Source organism: Enoplosus armatus, chromosome 17, assembly GCF_043641665.1.
Source record: "Enoplosus armatus isolate fEnoArm2 chromosome 17, fEnoArm2.hap1, whole genome shotgun sequence".
Taxonomy (NCBI): domain Eukaryota; kingdom Metazoa; phylum Chordata; class Actinopteri; order Centrarchiformes; family Enoplosidae; genus Enoplosus; species Enoplosus armatus.
This window is the reverse complement of record NC_092196.1, coordinates 14,736,704-14,752,456: the sequence shown is the minus strand read 5'-3', so window position 1 is coordinate 14,752,456 and position 15,753 is coordinate 14,736,704. Positions and strand designations below refer to the sequence as shown.

At 44.0% G+C, this 15,753-nt stretch overlaps 1 protein-coding gene across 3 annotated transcripts in view; it reads right to left on the bottom strand.

Annotated features, from left to right (window-relative positions):
- pde4a (phosphodiesterase 4A, cAMP-specific) overlaps positions 1-15,753 on the bottom strand; it is a 42,099-nt gene that overhangs the window by 3,090 nt on the left and 23,256 nt on the right. For 2 of the 3 annotated variants that reach the window (XM_070923912.1, XM_070923914.1), the window contains 12 exons: positions 10,740-10,925; positions 10,301-10,337; positions 10,070-10,140; positions 9,250-9,299; positions 8,073-8,185; positions 2,722-2,815; positions 2,434-2,597; positions 1,606-1,704; positions 1,336-1,500; positions 1,096-1,195; positions 295-449; positions 52-174 (listed from right to left, as the gene is read on the bottom strand). In XM_070923912.1, coding sequence (XP_070780013.1) covers positions 52-174; positions 295-449; positions 1,096-1,195; positions 1,336-1,500; positions 1,606-1,704; positions 2,434-2,597; positions 2,722-2,815; positions 8,073-8,185; positions 9,250-9,299; positions 10,070-10,140; positions 10,301-10,337; positions 10,740-10,925 — 1,357 coding nt within the window. Of the gene's footprint in view, positions 1-51; positions 175-294; positions 450-1,095; positions 1,196-1,335; positions 1,501-1,605; positions 1,705-2,433; positions 2,598-2,721; positions 2,816-8,072; positions 8,186-9,249; positions 9,300-10,069; positions 10,141-10,300; positions 10,338-10,739; positions 10,926-12,572; positions 12,649-15,753 lie in introns of those variants that run through there. The other variant, XM_070923915.1, reaches the window with a different exon arrangement.

Genomic DNA, 15,753 nt, shown 5'->3' with positions numbered 1-15,753 from the left:
ACAGCTGCTAAATGGCTAAATTGTCAATTGAAGTGGAAGATGACATCTCACCTGTATCCGATCAGTGTAATGGTCAAGCAGCAATACTCCAGAACTTGTCACTTTCTTGGTTTCCACCATAGTCTTGAGGTCTGCCAGCAAACTCATGTGTTTAGACATATCTGTTGCCAAAACCTGGGAAGGAAATTGATATGAATGCATTAGTGAAACAAATAGAAAGATGGAGAAAGGTGGTCGGAGATGAGGGAGAGCTAAGGAGCAAATGAAGAGTTATCTTCGTGATACAGAACTCACCATATCAATAACAAGTTTCCTCAGGCTCTGTCTCTGTCTCTTGCTAAGGTTCTGGAAGATGTCACAGTTGTCCTCGTGAAGCAGCTTGAAGCCCACAGCTAGATGATGGTTCTCCAACACAGACTCATCGTTATACATCAGGGCTAGCTCTGAGTCTGAGGGAAGCACCATACAACACACATGAGTCAAAAACACATGCAGTAATCACATCAGCATACCCCCACCATCAGTGTTAGAATCAGACTGTGGTGGCACTGTCTCAAAATGTACAACTACTTAGTTGATTAAAGGAAAAAACAGAGTGCAAATAAAACTTTAGAGACAAATATCTCCATTTAGATTAATTTACTTACTGATTTAGATGTTGAATACATTTTATTATGAGCATGACCATAAAACCATCACAATTTACATGAAACCTGACATGATAAATATATAAAATAAGAGTTTAAAAACAACATTAAAGACAAACCTTTAGTGGGTAGAAAGAAATGTCAGGTATTATCAAAATATCTGACCCAGAAAAGTGGCCTCATCTAATTCTCACATAGTGGATCTTAGCTACCTGCCTTTTACATCATACTGGTTCTTTTATAGCTTTCCTCCCTTTGTGGAGACTTACTGGTCTTGGTCACATACAACATATATCAGCTGTAGTCAATCCTGAACCATCTGTATTTTTCAGCAAAAGCAGCTTTTTGTTTGTCCTTGCCATCATGACGCCTTCTGTTTTTTCCCCATTTTATTGTTTCATTTTATAATTAATATGTTTGTGTGTCCCTTGATCTCATGTCGACTCACTGGTGTTTATGAGGAATTGGTTGGACACTCCAGGATGGTCCACATCGTGGATGGCAGCAGCAAATAACGCAGCTAGTATCTCTAGATCAGTGAACACAGCCTCTCAGAGAGAAATGAAAGAGAAAAGAGGAAAATAACCCGTTAAACTGCAGGTATTGGTATTTGTGAAAGTTAGATGTGTATTTGATGTTTTTAGTAATGCTGTATCTTTGTAATTGGCGGACCAGTAGAGATATTTACATCTAGAGCAGGTGTAGATAGCAGTACATGAGTAGACTGAGTGACATCTGCAGCGTGGAGGCTGTTGTGGTAGGCCACATTGGCATGGTAGTGGTCCTCCAGGGTCATCACATAGGTGACAAATGTATCCACAGGGATCCGAAAGGTCTTCAGTAGATCTCTTTCCTGCATCAGAGACAGTCGACAGGTGCCGTGGTCACAGATAAGTCAAGCTGCATGATACACTATATAATCCATTGCTAGTTACAGCTCAGTCTCTCTGTCTCTCACCTGGAAGATGGCAAACATTATGCAGCTGAGGGGTCGGTTATTAGAGAACTCTGCCACGCGAAAGATATTAAGGCCCCACTTGTTCAAGTCATTCAGCTCCTGAAGGCACAACAGACAACATGAACACACATCAGTACCACAATAGCAGTTTGTTGACATCTTAATTCCACCAACAAAGGTGCATCATACTACAGTTGTGGGTTCTTTAGATTAGAATTAGGTTGCATGAAATTTTGTTTTATTAAAAATGTTTTAAAAATGTTTTGTTAAAAATGTTTTATGGCTACATGACATTGTGTTGTGTTGTGCTACTTGCCAGTGGAGATTTTGGTTTCTCCTTTAATGCAAAACAAATTTCCACAGTGAGAAAAAAACAGGCCAATGCCAAAAATATGTTTACAGGTGATATTTTGAGTTGTGGAAAAGTTTTCTGCTTTTGCAGTTGAGACATCACATCATATACTGTGTGGCAGTGTCTTGAGGTGCATTTTCCTTTTAGCTGTTCATATTATCAGATTTACAGATGGTCGAAGAAAGCTATGTAAATGTGTACAGAAATACATGTGTACACAATTATATTTACATAAAGAGGCAGAGTATTTAGAGTGACAGGAAATACATGTAACCTGTTTATTTTGGTGATCTTTTGTGTTCTATTTCTATCGATGGTGAATGTCTATGCAATGACTTGCTTCTGGTGGGCTGCTTTTCCATTCATTAAGTTCAGTTCTTTATTGTCCTGTAAGAATTATTTTGCAGCAAGGCAGCATAAAAGCATGAAACATGAACACAATAAAAACACAGTAAGACAATTGAAGACGTTTTTACCCTGGCTAACGCATCCTCATGTTCAGTCTTCACGCCGAAGCGAGGCGTGGTGGAGTTGGAAAGGCTGGAACTGTGCGTGAGCTTCTTCACACCGCTGATGTGACACATGGGCTTCTCCCTCTCCCTCAAAGTCGGGGATGGAATCTCCACCTCATTCTGCTTATCTGGGGGAACAAGAGTCTGAGGTCAGCCAGGATGGAGACTTATGGGTTGTGCTTGACCTGGGGTCAAAGCTATAAGGGACTTGCTATAGTGGTTGGTCACAAATGGATGGCAGGTTTGCTTTACCTAGAAAGGTAGTGGAGATGTATTCTGACACCTGGTTCCCTGAGCGACTCATCTCTGACAAATGGGACAGCTCCCTGTTCAACATCCTCTTGAACTGAAGGGTGGAAAGACAGAAACAGAAAGTGAGTGGGTCACTGACATATCCAAAAATGTAGAGACATTCAGAATTAGTAATATTGTACTTTAGACTCCATTTGTTCTGATACATAACAACAAAACATTCCTATGAGTCAAATATGAGAAAATGAATTATCACCCTCAATCTGGCTTCATTCACTAAAGGGTGAGAAAATCAATTCTGAATCATGCCTCTTCTTTTTGAGAACATACTGTTCAATACCCCAATTCAGCGTGCTTGCATTCTGATTGCCATGTAGTTATATGCCGCAGTACTGTGGCATGTTTATACATATTTTTCTCCATACATCTACAGTGGTAATCATGAACAACTAGTCTGCAGGTCCTTGCAGTACAGGCACAAATGTGATTAAGTGAATACATTATCCCTGCAGACAGAAAACACTGCCCCTGAACACCCTCTCTGCTTTTATGTCATTTTTTAATTTCTTTAGATAAAGGAGGTGTTTGGAGGCTTGATAGTTACCCGTCGCACAAGTCACGTGAAGATACAATGCGATTTGGACAAGACCCCTCAGTCTGTGTCCTACTGACTGATCTTTCACACATAACAATCTCCATGGCAACCAGAGCGGTTGCCGTGGCAACTGCCTCCTCACAGTCAGTCCTTCAGCTTGATGTGAGAGCGGTGGCTGCTTGGGTGACAATCTGAGGGAGTAGGCAGGTGTCTCTGACCTTTACCAAGGTCAACCCTCCCCTCCTCTGCTGTCTTCCTCTCTACGTCTCTCTGTTACTTGTATCTGCTCCTCCCTCCCTCTCGAGGTAAACAACACTCTCCGCTACTGCCCTCGAGCCACAAAATCCTCCTCTGTCACAGGCTCCACTTTGCCTTCCTGCCATTTCACACACTTCATGCATTCCCACCATCTTTCACTCTTTTCCCCTTAGTTATCTCTCTTTTTCCACCCATCCCATCCAGCCTGGCGCTTGTTACATGATAGGCCAAGCAAATAGGTACTCTGACAGCAAATCGTAGAAGCAGTCAGGCAGAATCAGTCATCAGGAGCCAGGAAAGCAAGTCAAGCCCAGTGGCACACTTAGGCAGCAGGCTCAGCCCAAAACCTCCTCCTCCTCCTCTCTCTCGCTCTCTCTCGTTCTTTCCTTCCCTAATGCTGTAACGCTGAGTCATAGCTGCCAACCAACACTTCCACGGTGCCAGTCCGAGTGCCAGGACAAACAACACTCTTCCTCTGACACTGACTAATGAAGCAAACATGCAAACGCTGCACAGACATGACCACGAACACACACACACACACTTATACACCTGCATATGTGAGGGACCCAGGAGGGCTTTATTTTTTCTAACTGTCTATGATTGTGAATAACATACATAATTAACCGAATAACACGTGTTAAATGTGACCCTCCTCTGAACTATAACCTGTACCTGTATTTGATTGGTTCACACTGTAAACATCAGCAGAGAAGCAACTCATATGTCCAAATGTGCCCAATGTCATTCAAGAAAACAGTAAAGACAAAAGCTAGAATTTGTTTTGGTAACACAGTGACAGGATACCACAACTAATCAAAGAAAAGTCACACAATGTCTAACTTCATATGTCTATATACATGTAGCATGTTGGCACACCTGAGGATAAAAGGAACAAAAAGAAACATCTAATCAGTCCTGAGACAATAAGCATTGTCCTTTACTGACAATACGCTTGGCTTCCTTGAGTCTGTATTGAGGCCAGCCTCAGGGTAGCAGGAGAGAGAGGCAGAGGGATGTGGGACGCAGGTGTGGAGGATGGAAACGGACATTATGTGACACTGCAATGTACCTGCAGTAAAGACGGCTAGACTACTTATCACAAAGTCCCAAAGCTATTTCTTAGATTTTAAGCAGCTTGTTATATTCTCAAAAGACAGGAATATAGACCAGGTATGAAAGGATGAAGAATGAGAGTGATATTGTCTTTTTGTTTACAGTGCTGCTGCAATGTAGAAACACTGAGCCGAGTTAATAAACTCTGTGTCTTTATCACTTTTCCCTTGACTGATGTATAAATTGACCGGGAACACACTCACCAATATTCTGCCTTACAGTTTCTCACAAAGCCACTGTCTGACCCACAAAACCCTCCTTCACCACATAAATCCAGTATATAATGGAAAGTCCCCATGTAGCACCTTGTTAGATTCTCCCTGATAAAGACATAAAATTCACAAACTGACACCATTACTGTTGGACTGAAAAAAGAAAACATAAGAACACAGAGTAAACAAACAGATTGTTGTTAATGCATGCATAGATGTAGCAGTAACACTTGAAGAGTCCACAGCGTTTATCCAAGATGGCCACTGCCAGGCCTTCTTGCCCTCTGCAAGTTCTCCGAGCCCTACCTGGTCCCACCAGCCGATGAGCCAGGGCCTGGAGCAGGTCTCACAGAACAGGTCCACTAAGGGCGTCCTGCGCTCCGCCGCTGTCCCACCCCCATCCAGAACCCCTCCAGCAGCTGCACCAAGGTCCAGCTCTGCCCCTGACCTCCCCTGCAGGGGGCTGTAGCTGGAGGAGCGGGGCAGCCTGTAGCCCCCTGGTACAGGCGAGGGGCAGGGGGATGGCGTTGGGTCAATGGCCTCCACCACTCCCATGTTGAGGGTGACAGGGGGTTTGGGCCGATGGCACAGGCAGGAGGTGCGGTAGTGGAGTGGGGTGGGGGCACTGCGGGTGCCCCAGTGGCATGAGGGCGTCGTCAGGGTGTGTGGGGAGAGGCCACAGCCAGTCAAGCCGGGACACTCCAGAGTGACGGCTGCCCCGAGAGGGGGCGAAGGAACGGGGGAAGGGGGTGAGGGTAGGGGCTGCTGGTGCAGACTGTCCTTGCCTACATGCAGCACCCCAAAGCAGGCCACCCAGTCAGTCCAGAGTCAGGCTCCAGCCTCAGTGTGGTCCGAAGATGAGGGTCCCCCTGATGGGCAGACCAGGAGCCCCCTGGATCCGGCTGCTGTGGAGACTACATCTCATCCCATTTGCTGAGCAGACTGACCCAAATGTACCGTCACTGCAGGGTAGAGGTGGATGGGAGCCGAAAGAGGGAAGATGGAGAGAAACAGAGATGGAGAGGGAGCGAGGGACCGTCTGAAGGGCACAGAGAGGAGCCGGTGGAGGAGATGAGTGGGAATGTGTGAGAGATGTAAAGGAAAAAAATTATGTTGAGAGAGCTGAGCTGCTTCACAAACAGCAATAAAAAATTTAGATGATGGAGGTGAGAGGGACGGCGTGATGGTGACGGCAGGACAGAAAGATGACCATAGTATCGAATGATGGAGGTAAAGGCGGCTTGGATGACAGCAGGAACATCGGGGAGGGAAGAAGGGAGAAACAGATGATAATAGTCAGAGAAAAACAAGGATGGAGTGGATGAGAGAGGGAGAGAGAGAGAAAGAGACAGAGAGGGATGCAGGCAGGCCTGTAGCAGACGGTCAGGCTGAAGAATCACACCAGAGCTGTGGTCTGGAAAAACAGGCTCCGTCTCCCTGCGTCGACTGCCCCTCCCCCACGGTACGGATCCAGAGGCCCGGCCCAGTCCTACCGGTGCATCAGCCCGCCTGTGCCGTCTCACACCGATCCCAGCAACACACAGTCAGTCCACAGTCAGTGAGGCTGCCTCCTGATAGCTCCGTATCCCAGTCCCCTGCTCCAAGTCAATCCATGCCTCAGCTGGCCAAAATGCCAGAGGTCTAATCCTGCCGCTTTAGGCTGCCGTTCCTCCTCCAATGCTCTGCCTCTTGCGCCATTTCCCTGGATGCTGTAGACAGCTCTCGCAAGCTAATCAGGCAGTGTGGCTGCAGGCGCATGCATGTGTGTGTGTGTGTGTCTGTGCTTGCTTCTGCTCGCAGAAGAGTGCGCATGTGCAACAAGACAGCATGTACGTCTGTCGAAAATATGTGTGTGAGCGAGGGTGTGAGTAAGAGTGAGAGACTGAGTGGGAATATTCATGTGTACCTCCATGTTGGCACAGTGTGGAGGATTTCTGTAGCTTAGTTGCGGCTGCTAAAAGGCAGCAACATATTCACAGAGACTCTGTTTACCCCAGGAGACTTCTCTCTGCTAATTGTATGTGCACACACATAAATGTACATGCACACACACACACACACACATAAATGATGTCCTTTAAGCACTCTCCCGTCGTCTCTCCCTCAGTCCTTTCATCATAAGCCTCACTGAACCTTGCCATTGATTCGTATTAAAGTGCAGCAAGGGAAGAATTTCTAGAATAAAACAAACAAGGTGCATGATGCTGTCTCTTTAAGACAGAACACTATTAAAGAAGCATCACCTCTATTTCATTGGTTGTTGCCCAAACCACATGGCTTGCGGTCAGAGTGGCAAGCCAATGACTAAAAGGGAAGGGCAGACCCTGCTGCTGTTCGATAGCAACCAAGGTTACAGCAGAGACATCAGCATCAGGGCCCGTCCCCCCTCCCTCTCATGTCCTCCATACCCACAGACCGTCACCCTCCTTCCCTTCTCTCCCTCTCTCTTTCTGTCCCCCTCAAATACAAATATATGCATACTTAAGAAGCCTGCTCATGTGCACATATTCAGGCATGTAGATGTAGTGCTGCAAAATGCACAACTGCATCTCTTGCAGTTATAAAAACAAATGCTTAACTAGACATAATCATGTATGTCAGTTCAATCTAACAAATGCCATAAAAACCCACAGATGGTTGACCACATATGTGGTACAGCCCACATCAATCATTCATCAATACGATTACTACCACAGGATTGCAAACAAACCCAGGAAACATATACTTTCAAGAATGAACAACTCTCTGCAAATTGATGCAATACAGCAGAAAAAGCAGCACATGATTGCTTCAACAGCTGTTTTCTAAACAATATTATATGAAAATGTGTGAAGGTTCAATGTGACAAGTATTTTTTTACAACCCAAATGTGTTTTTAAAAGTATTTTTAATGAGTATGTTTTACATACTGCTCCTGCAGGTTTTTTTTCAAGTCACTTTAATAGTTTACCTTGGTGGAGCTGCATTGTTTGTATTTATTCATAGCACAGAGGGATACAGCTGCAACCAATAATAGCCAGTTCTCATGAAGTGTTGAAGTGTTCTCGGGAACCATGAAATACACAGTTTATATGTTGTTCATCAAGAGGCTTGGCACCATACTGTTAACATTGAGGTAGAAGGACATTGAAAGTACAAGTGAATATGTTTGTGTGTGGACAGGTGTGCACCTTGTTGGAGGCCATCTCACTGACTGAGCGGTGGGTCTGAATGGTCTCCAGCTGGTCCAGACACCAGTCCAGTTCCTCCAGAGTCTCCCGAGCCATCTGCTGGTATGTCTCCTCTGGGAAGGACAGACACACACACACACACACCAACAAAATTCAAAAACATGTGATATACCGCTCTAAAATGTGTGTATTAACAGCTGAATCAAAGTTATTTGTTCTTGCCACATTGATTTATATGTATGTGTATGTTGTATGTTTTCTGATGCTGTAAAAATGTTTTCATATCAGTGATATTTATTAACACATTAATATGGGCCTATTAGCTAGGTAACACAAAAATGATCATTTAAATTCAAAACATATGATAGCTATGAGTCTAAAATTGATTGACATTAGATGACTACATTTAAGTTATTCATAAATTCTGATATAAACATCTTGTCAAATGTTTTATATCAGATACTCTTATAAACACACTATTTTTTGTTTGTCCAAGACTCGCAAAACTGTAGAATCCTCCCTTAAATTTTATTTTACATTAAAACATGCCAAGAAAGATGCACGTGTGTTCTGAGCACTGTATGTATAAACTCAGTAAAACAGGGCTAAATGTGAAATTATTATCGGCTGAGTAACACAAATTTAAATAATATATACACGTATCATCAAAATATTACTGATTGTGCCACAAATATGAAGTGTTTGGTTAAAACTAAATAAAAATGTTCATGTCAGGCAGTTGAAGCATCAAACATCAGGGTAAATGAAAAGAGTTAGCAGTATTGCAATGCTGCTTGCCCAACAGAACAGGAGATTACAGCATTTCCTCTCAGTTTGAGTGCAGTGAAGGTAAAAGAGTGAAAATGTCCTTCATACATCTATGTATGAAAAGAAATTAAACTCTCGCAGCATCAGTGTTGTTATTTATTGACACGCGTCTTTTGTAGCTTTAGCATTACATGTTGAGTAATTTAAATCCAGTCTCATAAAATGTATGCTGTACAGTTACTTAAAAAACTCCTCAGTAATAGCCACATGATGTTCTGAGCTGCTCTGCAGTCATTTTCATTACTGATGATGCATTTGGGGAGTGTGGGAGCCTCAGTGTGTCCTTAAAGCCGTGTGAGGGGACTGTGGGACTCTTTGGACTAAGAGTTTTAATTAGCTGACAACATACCAGAGAGTGTAGCTTGGGGAACAGTGGGTTGGCTTGTCACTGGTGACCTCCTGTGGACAAACACATCATTACATCAGAGGGAGAACCACACGCTGCTGCCCCCTGCTGGGCGCCAACACACATTCAGCATTACAGGATAAGGCAACAAAAGGCTTGGCTCGCAGAGGGGATATAAATATTCTTATGTATGTTATTCATTTATATGCCCATAAAAAGAGACAAAGGGAGCAGTGCATCTCTGTATTAAAATGTCTTTGAATATTGAATAAAGCTGCAATGTCTGAATTTTTTAAAGTGCATAAAAATTCCCTTGTTTCACTTCAAATATTCAAGTATCCAAAAATAGTCAAAGACAAAGCATGAGCTCTGCTCTCCTTTCAAATAGCCTTCATGGTTTCATAATTGTGTGAGGGAGGCATTTTCAGGGCACAACACTGCATAATTATAGATGCTGATAATTCTGTGGTGCACTGCTTTATATATCATATTGGCGTGGAGCTAAAAGCCTGCCAACTCGAGCTCCTTCTGTCTACTGCATTACAAAGTAGAATCATTTTAGTGTTATTGACCGTCTGCATCGTCTGGGTACAGAGTCAGGGACATACATCTGAGGCATGGTGTTGTCTACACTCAGTCCTCAGCCAGCCAGTTGGAGAGATGCCAAATAGTGCATATCATAAACCGGTTAATCATGATGGCAAAAGTGTTTCCCACGGGAGCAAAGGCGAAGGAGACATTAGCAAACACACACTGCAAACTAAGCAGGCAGTCGTGACGAGTGTAAGAGGGGGGAAGGGGTGTTTGACAGCATGATACTGACTTGTTAGTGGGTGTTGTGACATTGGCGAGGATGGTGAAGTTGCTTCTTACAGTTCGTAGGCTGGCCAACACCTGGGGGATGGATGGACAGCGTAGGAGGGAAAGAAGGAAGAGGCAGGGAGGGAACAGGAGGGGGAGGGGTGTGGGACAAGTTCACTGCACTAATTAGCCACCTTTTCTAGTCATTTACAGCAATTAAACATGTCAGACAAGGTGCACAAGGAAAACATACCTGAGCGAAAGGGGTGACGATCATGTCTTCGGCGTGCCTACAGGACAAAAGAGCAGAGAATGAGATGAATGTGAGCAGTTTGGGCAGCTGAGGCGGTCGGTATTAGTGTTTATATGAGAGGCTGTATCTGTGAGCTGGATGTTTACAAAGACCTATGTGGATCTAAACACAGAAATAGTCCTGAAATACACGAATGGAAGTTTAGACTTGCTGAAAGACAAGCCAGGGAACAGAGCACAACAGTTACTAATGTTAAGAGGATTCATCATGATTTCATTAGCATAATGATTGCATAATTACAATCATAATCATTGCTGTGTTGATTGTGGATAATGTGCAGTTACTGGGGTGTGTGTGAGTGGACACTGCAGGTTTAAAAATATGTTTCAATTCCGGCGTCTGCCGTGTGACGGATCAAGGTTGATGGCTTCATGCTTACCCCTCACTGTTGATGGAGGAGTTGCGTGACATGGTTTTGGGGGACGTGTCGTAGTCGGAGTCTGAGCGGTACAGGAAGGACTCCCTGCGTTGGCTCTGGGGGAAAGAAGGGTGCAGCACCAACCCAGGACTCGCCTGCGAATCCATGGGACTGCGGCCTGGCGAGGGGCCATTCTCCGAATCGAAGCTGAAGGGTTAGACAGGACAGGGAGGAAATTGGGTTTACATCTGTTACATTTAATTTAGGTGTTTGTTTCGCTGCTGCTTCTTTCATCTCACAGTGACAACCAATAGTAGCCAGATAACACAAACGCTGGAATCCATCCTCCTTTAGTGGTTCTAGTTTCTAAGAGGAGAAGTTAAAGAAAGAGAGATGTGACAGAAGCTACAGCATGAACCCATGCAGCTGTGACTCTGCAGTGCCGTTGGATTGGCAGACTGCCACCCGGCTGCCCTGAGAATTACAATTACTGACAAGTCATATTTTAGAGCAAGTCATGTTTAAGTGAGCAAAATGAGCCACCTTAACCACAGCTTCTCTCTGGGCCAAAGCTGCCTGTCTGAAGACGTGAGTGATTGAAATTTTATGTTGAAATCCTAACAGTATAAAGACCACTTCCACATACTAAGACTGCTTATACTTATCATCAGGAAACACCATCGTCACTGACCTTTACAGTCATGTAAATCAATGTGTGTCTTCTCCGAATGAAACACAGCATCTGTCCCCAGCATCAGGCCAGAACACCGCTGATTAACATTAAACCCAAAACACAAGGCTGAAGCTAATCTGCCAGATCAGTTCAAAGACGAGCTTAGCCAAAGGGGACGGGGCAACGCGCCTCTCAGGTTACACTCGTCTCTTTTACACCAACACCTGCAGTCATGAAGCCTTTATTCTCCAGCAGCTCTCGACAAAACTCCTCAGAAACAGCTTTTTCTGAGATGAAAGATGATTCGATCTTGCAGCTAAGAAATGAAGTCAGTATTGATTGAATAAGGTTTTAGACATATAACAAGGAAATGATGGACCATTGTGTAGCAACAGTACAGACAGATAGCAATTTAACTGACAATGTCTGTGAAAAGTAAACTGCTTGAATTGTTATTAGGTTTGCTATACACTAAAACAGCTACAAGCCAAGACTTCCATATATAATAACGTGAATCTATATTTGTCACTTTCAGGCTCCAGTCAAATGTTGGGGTGACAAGGACAGATAGGGAAACAGGTTGCCGTGTAGCTGCAGCATCTATTTTTAATGTAGGATAACTTTTATCTCCCAGCGTCTCCTTAACTTCTCAAACTTTTGCTGTCAACACAGTTGTGAACGGTTTTCTGTATGACTTCTAAAATTAAGCGTGAAATGTGATATTTTTAGATTTTTCTTGTAAATTGGCAAATTAGGAGCCTCCCCTCTCCCCAGAAGGCTTTGTTAATATGGTTAGAGATCAAACTGTCATTGAACAAGTTTAAACTGTAAAACACATCAGAAATGTCTGCCAGGGGGACCCTCTGCAAGCTGCATGCGCTAATCCCTGTTTTTATTTTTTTCTGCAGACTTTGAGAGTAATTAGGCTATGAGACTTCAGCTTTCTGAATTCAGCACTTCCCACAATCTAATCCAATCTGACTAAGGTTATTAGTGTGTGTGCATGGAATAATTTACTCTGAAATCTTCTTTAGGGAGTCACATTATAAACATTGGCACACATGTTTACAATGCTCACACCTAACCTGAACTGGTGCGGAACACAAATCTCTACAGCTTCTTTTCGTGTTAATGAGAACTGGCTCAAAGCGTAGATCAGTGGCTTAGATGCAGAGCTGTACCTGCAAATACACTGAGATGAGCGTCTGCGCTCCTGAATACTGCGGTTCAGTTTCATACGTCGAAACAGAGCAGAGCCTCCATGTCCGCGAGACTGATCAACCGGTGACACAGGTGAGGTGAGAGAGGGCGCGGGAGGTGGGCCCTCAGGACTCTCCCACAACCTCAGCTGTCGTGTCAGCTTCCTCTGACTCATCGCAGCCAGCTCTGGCCCTGGTGGAGCCGGCAAGTTAAAGAAAACTCCCCCAGCCTCCACTTAAAACTGGCTGTCTCGCTCTCTTTGGCTGTCTTACTCCCACGCAGTCCCCCTCATCGACGTTTTAGTGCATCGACTCACGTCTCAGGCAGAACCGCAGCACCTGCTGTACGTGGCGCAAACTGTCCTCAATCCAGAGCAAGATCTAATAACAAGGCCGGATCCTCCCTTTAGTCCTGCTCTCCCACGTCTCATGCCGGAGGAGTCAAAGTGCACCGACATGCATATCCTGCGCTGTGATCTTCGGGCCTGTGCAGGTTTGTTTGACGTTTGTCTGTTCTTCAGCACTCACAGCCTCCCAGAGGAGAGCTCTTCTGATAGTTCACCACCTCAGCTTGAGTCCCACTGCTGCTCCTGCTTGGACTGACCGGCCTAAACTGGACCTCTGTCCCCAGCTGGTCTCCAGGTTACTGTGACTGCCGTCTCACATTCACAGCCCTCCAGACACCCGGGCTGCAAAAACAACCGAGGGACCTGTGATGATCTCTGTTAATTTCCTAATTAGCCAGCCTTTCGCCCTTCACGTTGTATCTGTTACTCTTCCTCTCCTCCCCCCTCCTCCCTGATGCAAGCATGTGCTCTCACTATCCTTATCTCACTGCACACAGTTCCTCTGCAGCAACAGGAAGGCTGATCAGTAAGAATAACACACAACAGGCGCTATAGAGCAACACACAGCGACTGTGTAATGAGGATTTGAAGAAAAGATAGAAAACAACCCAGAAAGAGGAGGAGAAAAGAGAGAGAAAAGTCAGGGGAGAACGGGTTGACTCATACCCCTGTGTAAATGTTTACCTGTTCTACTAAAGAGCGTGCAAGGTTTGTGCCCAAAACATTTTGTATTTTGACATCAACAGCCTTGCTCACCAATAGCACTTTCCTTGGCCTTTAGATGTGAGCAAACACAGCGCTACCTTAATATTCTCCAGGAGTAACAATTAGACCATGAAATAGCTTTCAAACAAGGTGTGTTAGGTCAACCACAACGAATCCAGTGATGACATCGGAGATAGGAATGTTAGTCAGCCTCGAGCTGGATTTTTTTTTTTACACTTACATGGTTTCTTTTCACATGGCTGCTTTTCTAACATGCTGCACCTCAAAATGCAAAAATATTTGACTGCAGTGTTAATAAGAACTCTGTTGGAGCTATTGAACCACTGCAGTTCTTCAGGTGTCATTTATTACTTTCCTGATAGGAGGTATTGATTAATAGCACTGTAACTACCTCATTAACCCCGGAATTACCAAAATGGCATTTGGAAACAACACTGTTGCAAGTGTGGCAATTTCCTTTGAAGAGACAACGAAAGAAGTGGTGAGCAAGTTGTCAAAGTATTACATAAGAATTTCTCAGTAATGATTGCACAGCTGTACATCAGTGTCTAATACTCCAGAATAATATTTACAACTTCACATAGTTATTGTTGCTACCTAACTGAGAAATTAAACAGTATAATTACAAATAGTCAGTTTTATTTATATATTTTATAATATGTTTGACATATTTTAGTATAAACAAACCTTTAATAGCATCAGAAGACCTGAGTTATATCGAGGTAAAGAGATTTTTTGACTTGAGAACTATGGCAGATTCCAGTCTAGAGTTTTTAAGTAATCAAGAGACATGCCTATTAAAAATTCTGGTTATTTTAATGTCTGTGCTGCAGGTTGATGTACTGAAGTTAAAAATAAATAAGAGCAGGTCATACTTTTCAGCATCACAGGCTGTTGACTCTTGATTAAATCTAATTTAATTTCTGCTTGTCTGAGCGGAAAACTCATTCACACTTTTTGTTTTTGGTAGCGGGGCTAACCTTTTGTCAGTGTTTGGAATACAGATTGGACATTTTAAATTGTGTGTGTGTGTGTGTGTGTGTGTGCCGGCACGCCCGTGTGACAACCTGCATTTGTGTGTTTATTTGTGACTTTCGTCAGACACAAAGAGGAAAGATATTCAAACTTTGTGTCACAATTTGAATATACACTCTGCACATACCAAATGAGAGCACAAATGAGACGACTTGTGAATAGTATCTATTTTTCCCTCAGCCCTTTTCTGCAAGAGCAGATAGCGGAAACAAAAAAAAAGCAAGCAAAGCCTGCTGCATGAATTCACTGTTCCACCTTTCAGCAAGCAGCTTAAAGCCTGAGCACAGCGAAGAACACAGTAAAGATAAGATGCCTTGTCAAGCTGTTTCCTCCTCTCCTCTTGCCTTCCACATTCAGTGGTTCACCTTTTCTTCTGAGTCTCTCTCTCCCAGGTGGAGAGTAACGTTTGTTTATGACGCACAGGGGAAGGATGGTGGCGCTCGTCTTGGAAAGTCACTTATGAAAAGGCCTCACATACAGCCTGTTTGAACAGCGCCTTTCAAAGACAGACTCTGGAAAAATGTCAAGAATTCTAATTCACATGACAGTTACTATTGTAATCTCTGGAGAGCTGATGAAGAGACAATTATTCTATCTCCTATTAAATACCGAGTCCCAGCTCAATAATAGCTGGTGAAATCTCTCAAAGTGACTCATGCACACATGTGGACGCACACACAGACTGGCAAAAACACACCCCCATGTTGCACTTAAGCGCACACACAGATGAGCATTACGGCTGAAGCCCTTTTGTTTTCACTCAAACACCAAAAAAAGGCAAACTAGATGCACACACAACCACACACACATACACACACTGTACACAGGATGATTATAAGCCAGGCTGTGGGCAGCTCTCTTGGTTTCATTATGTGAAAGCAGAGTCCCTGGAGTGTATCACTGCGGACAATGACATGATGATCAGAGGTTTCAGAGGGAAGGGGATTTGCGCCAGCTGAGTGGCTCCTTCTTGTGGAAGATAACAAACCATCTCTGTCAGGATGGAGAGGAGCACATTAAAGCCGCCGTCTCTCATGTAGCCACGCTACCTGAAC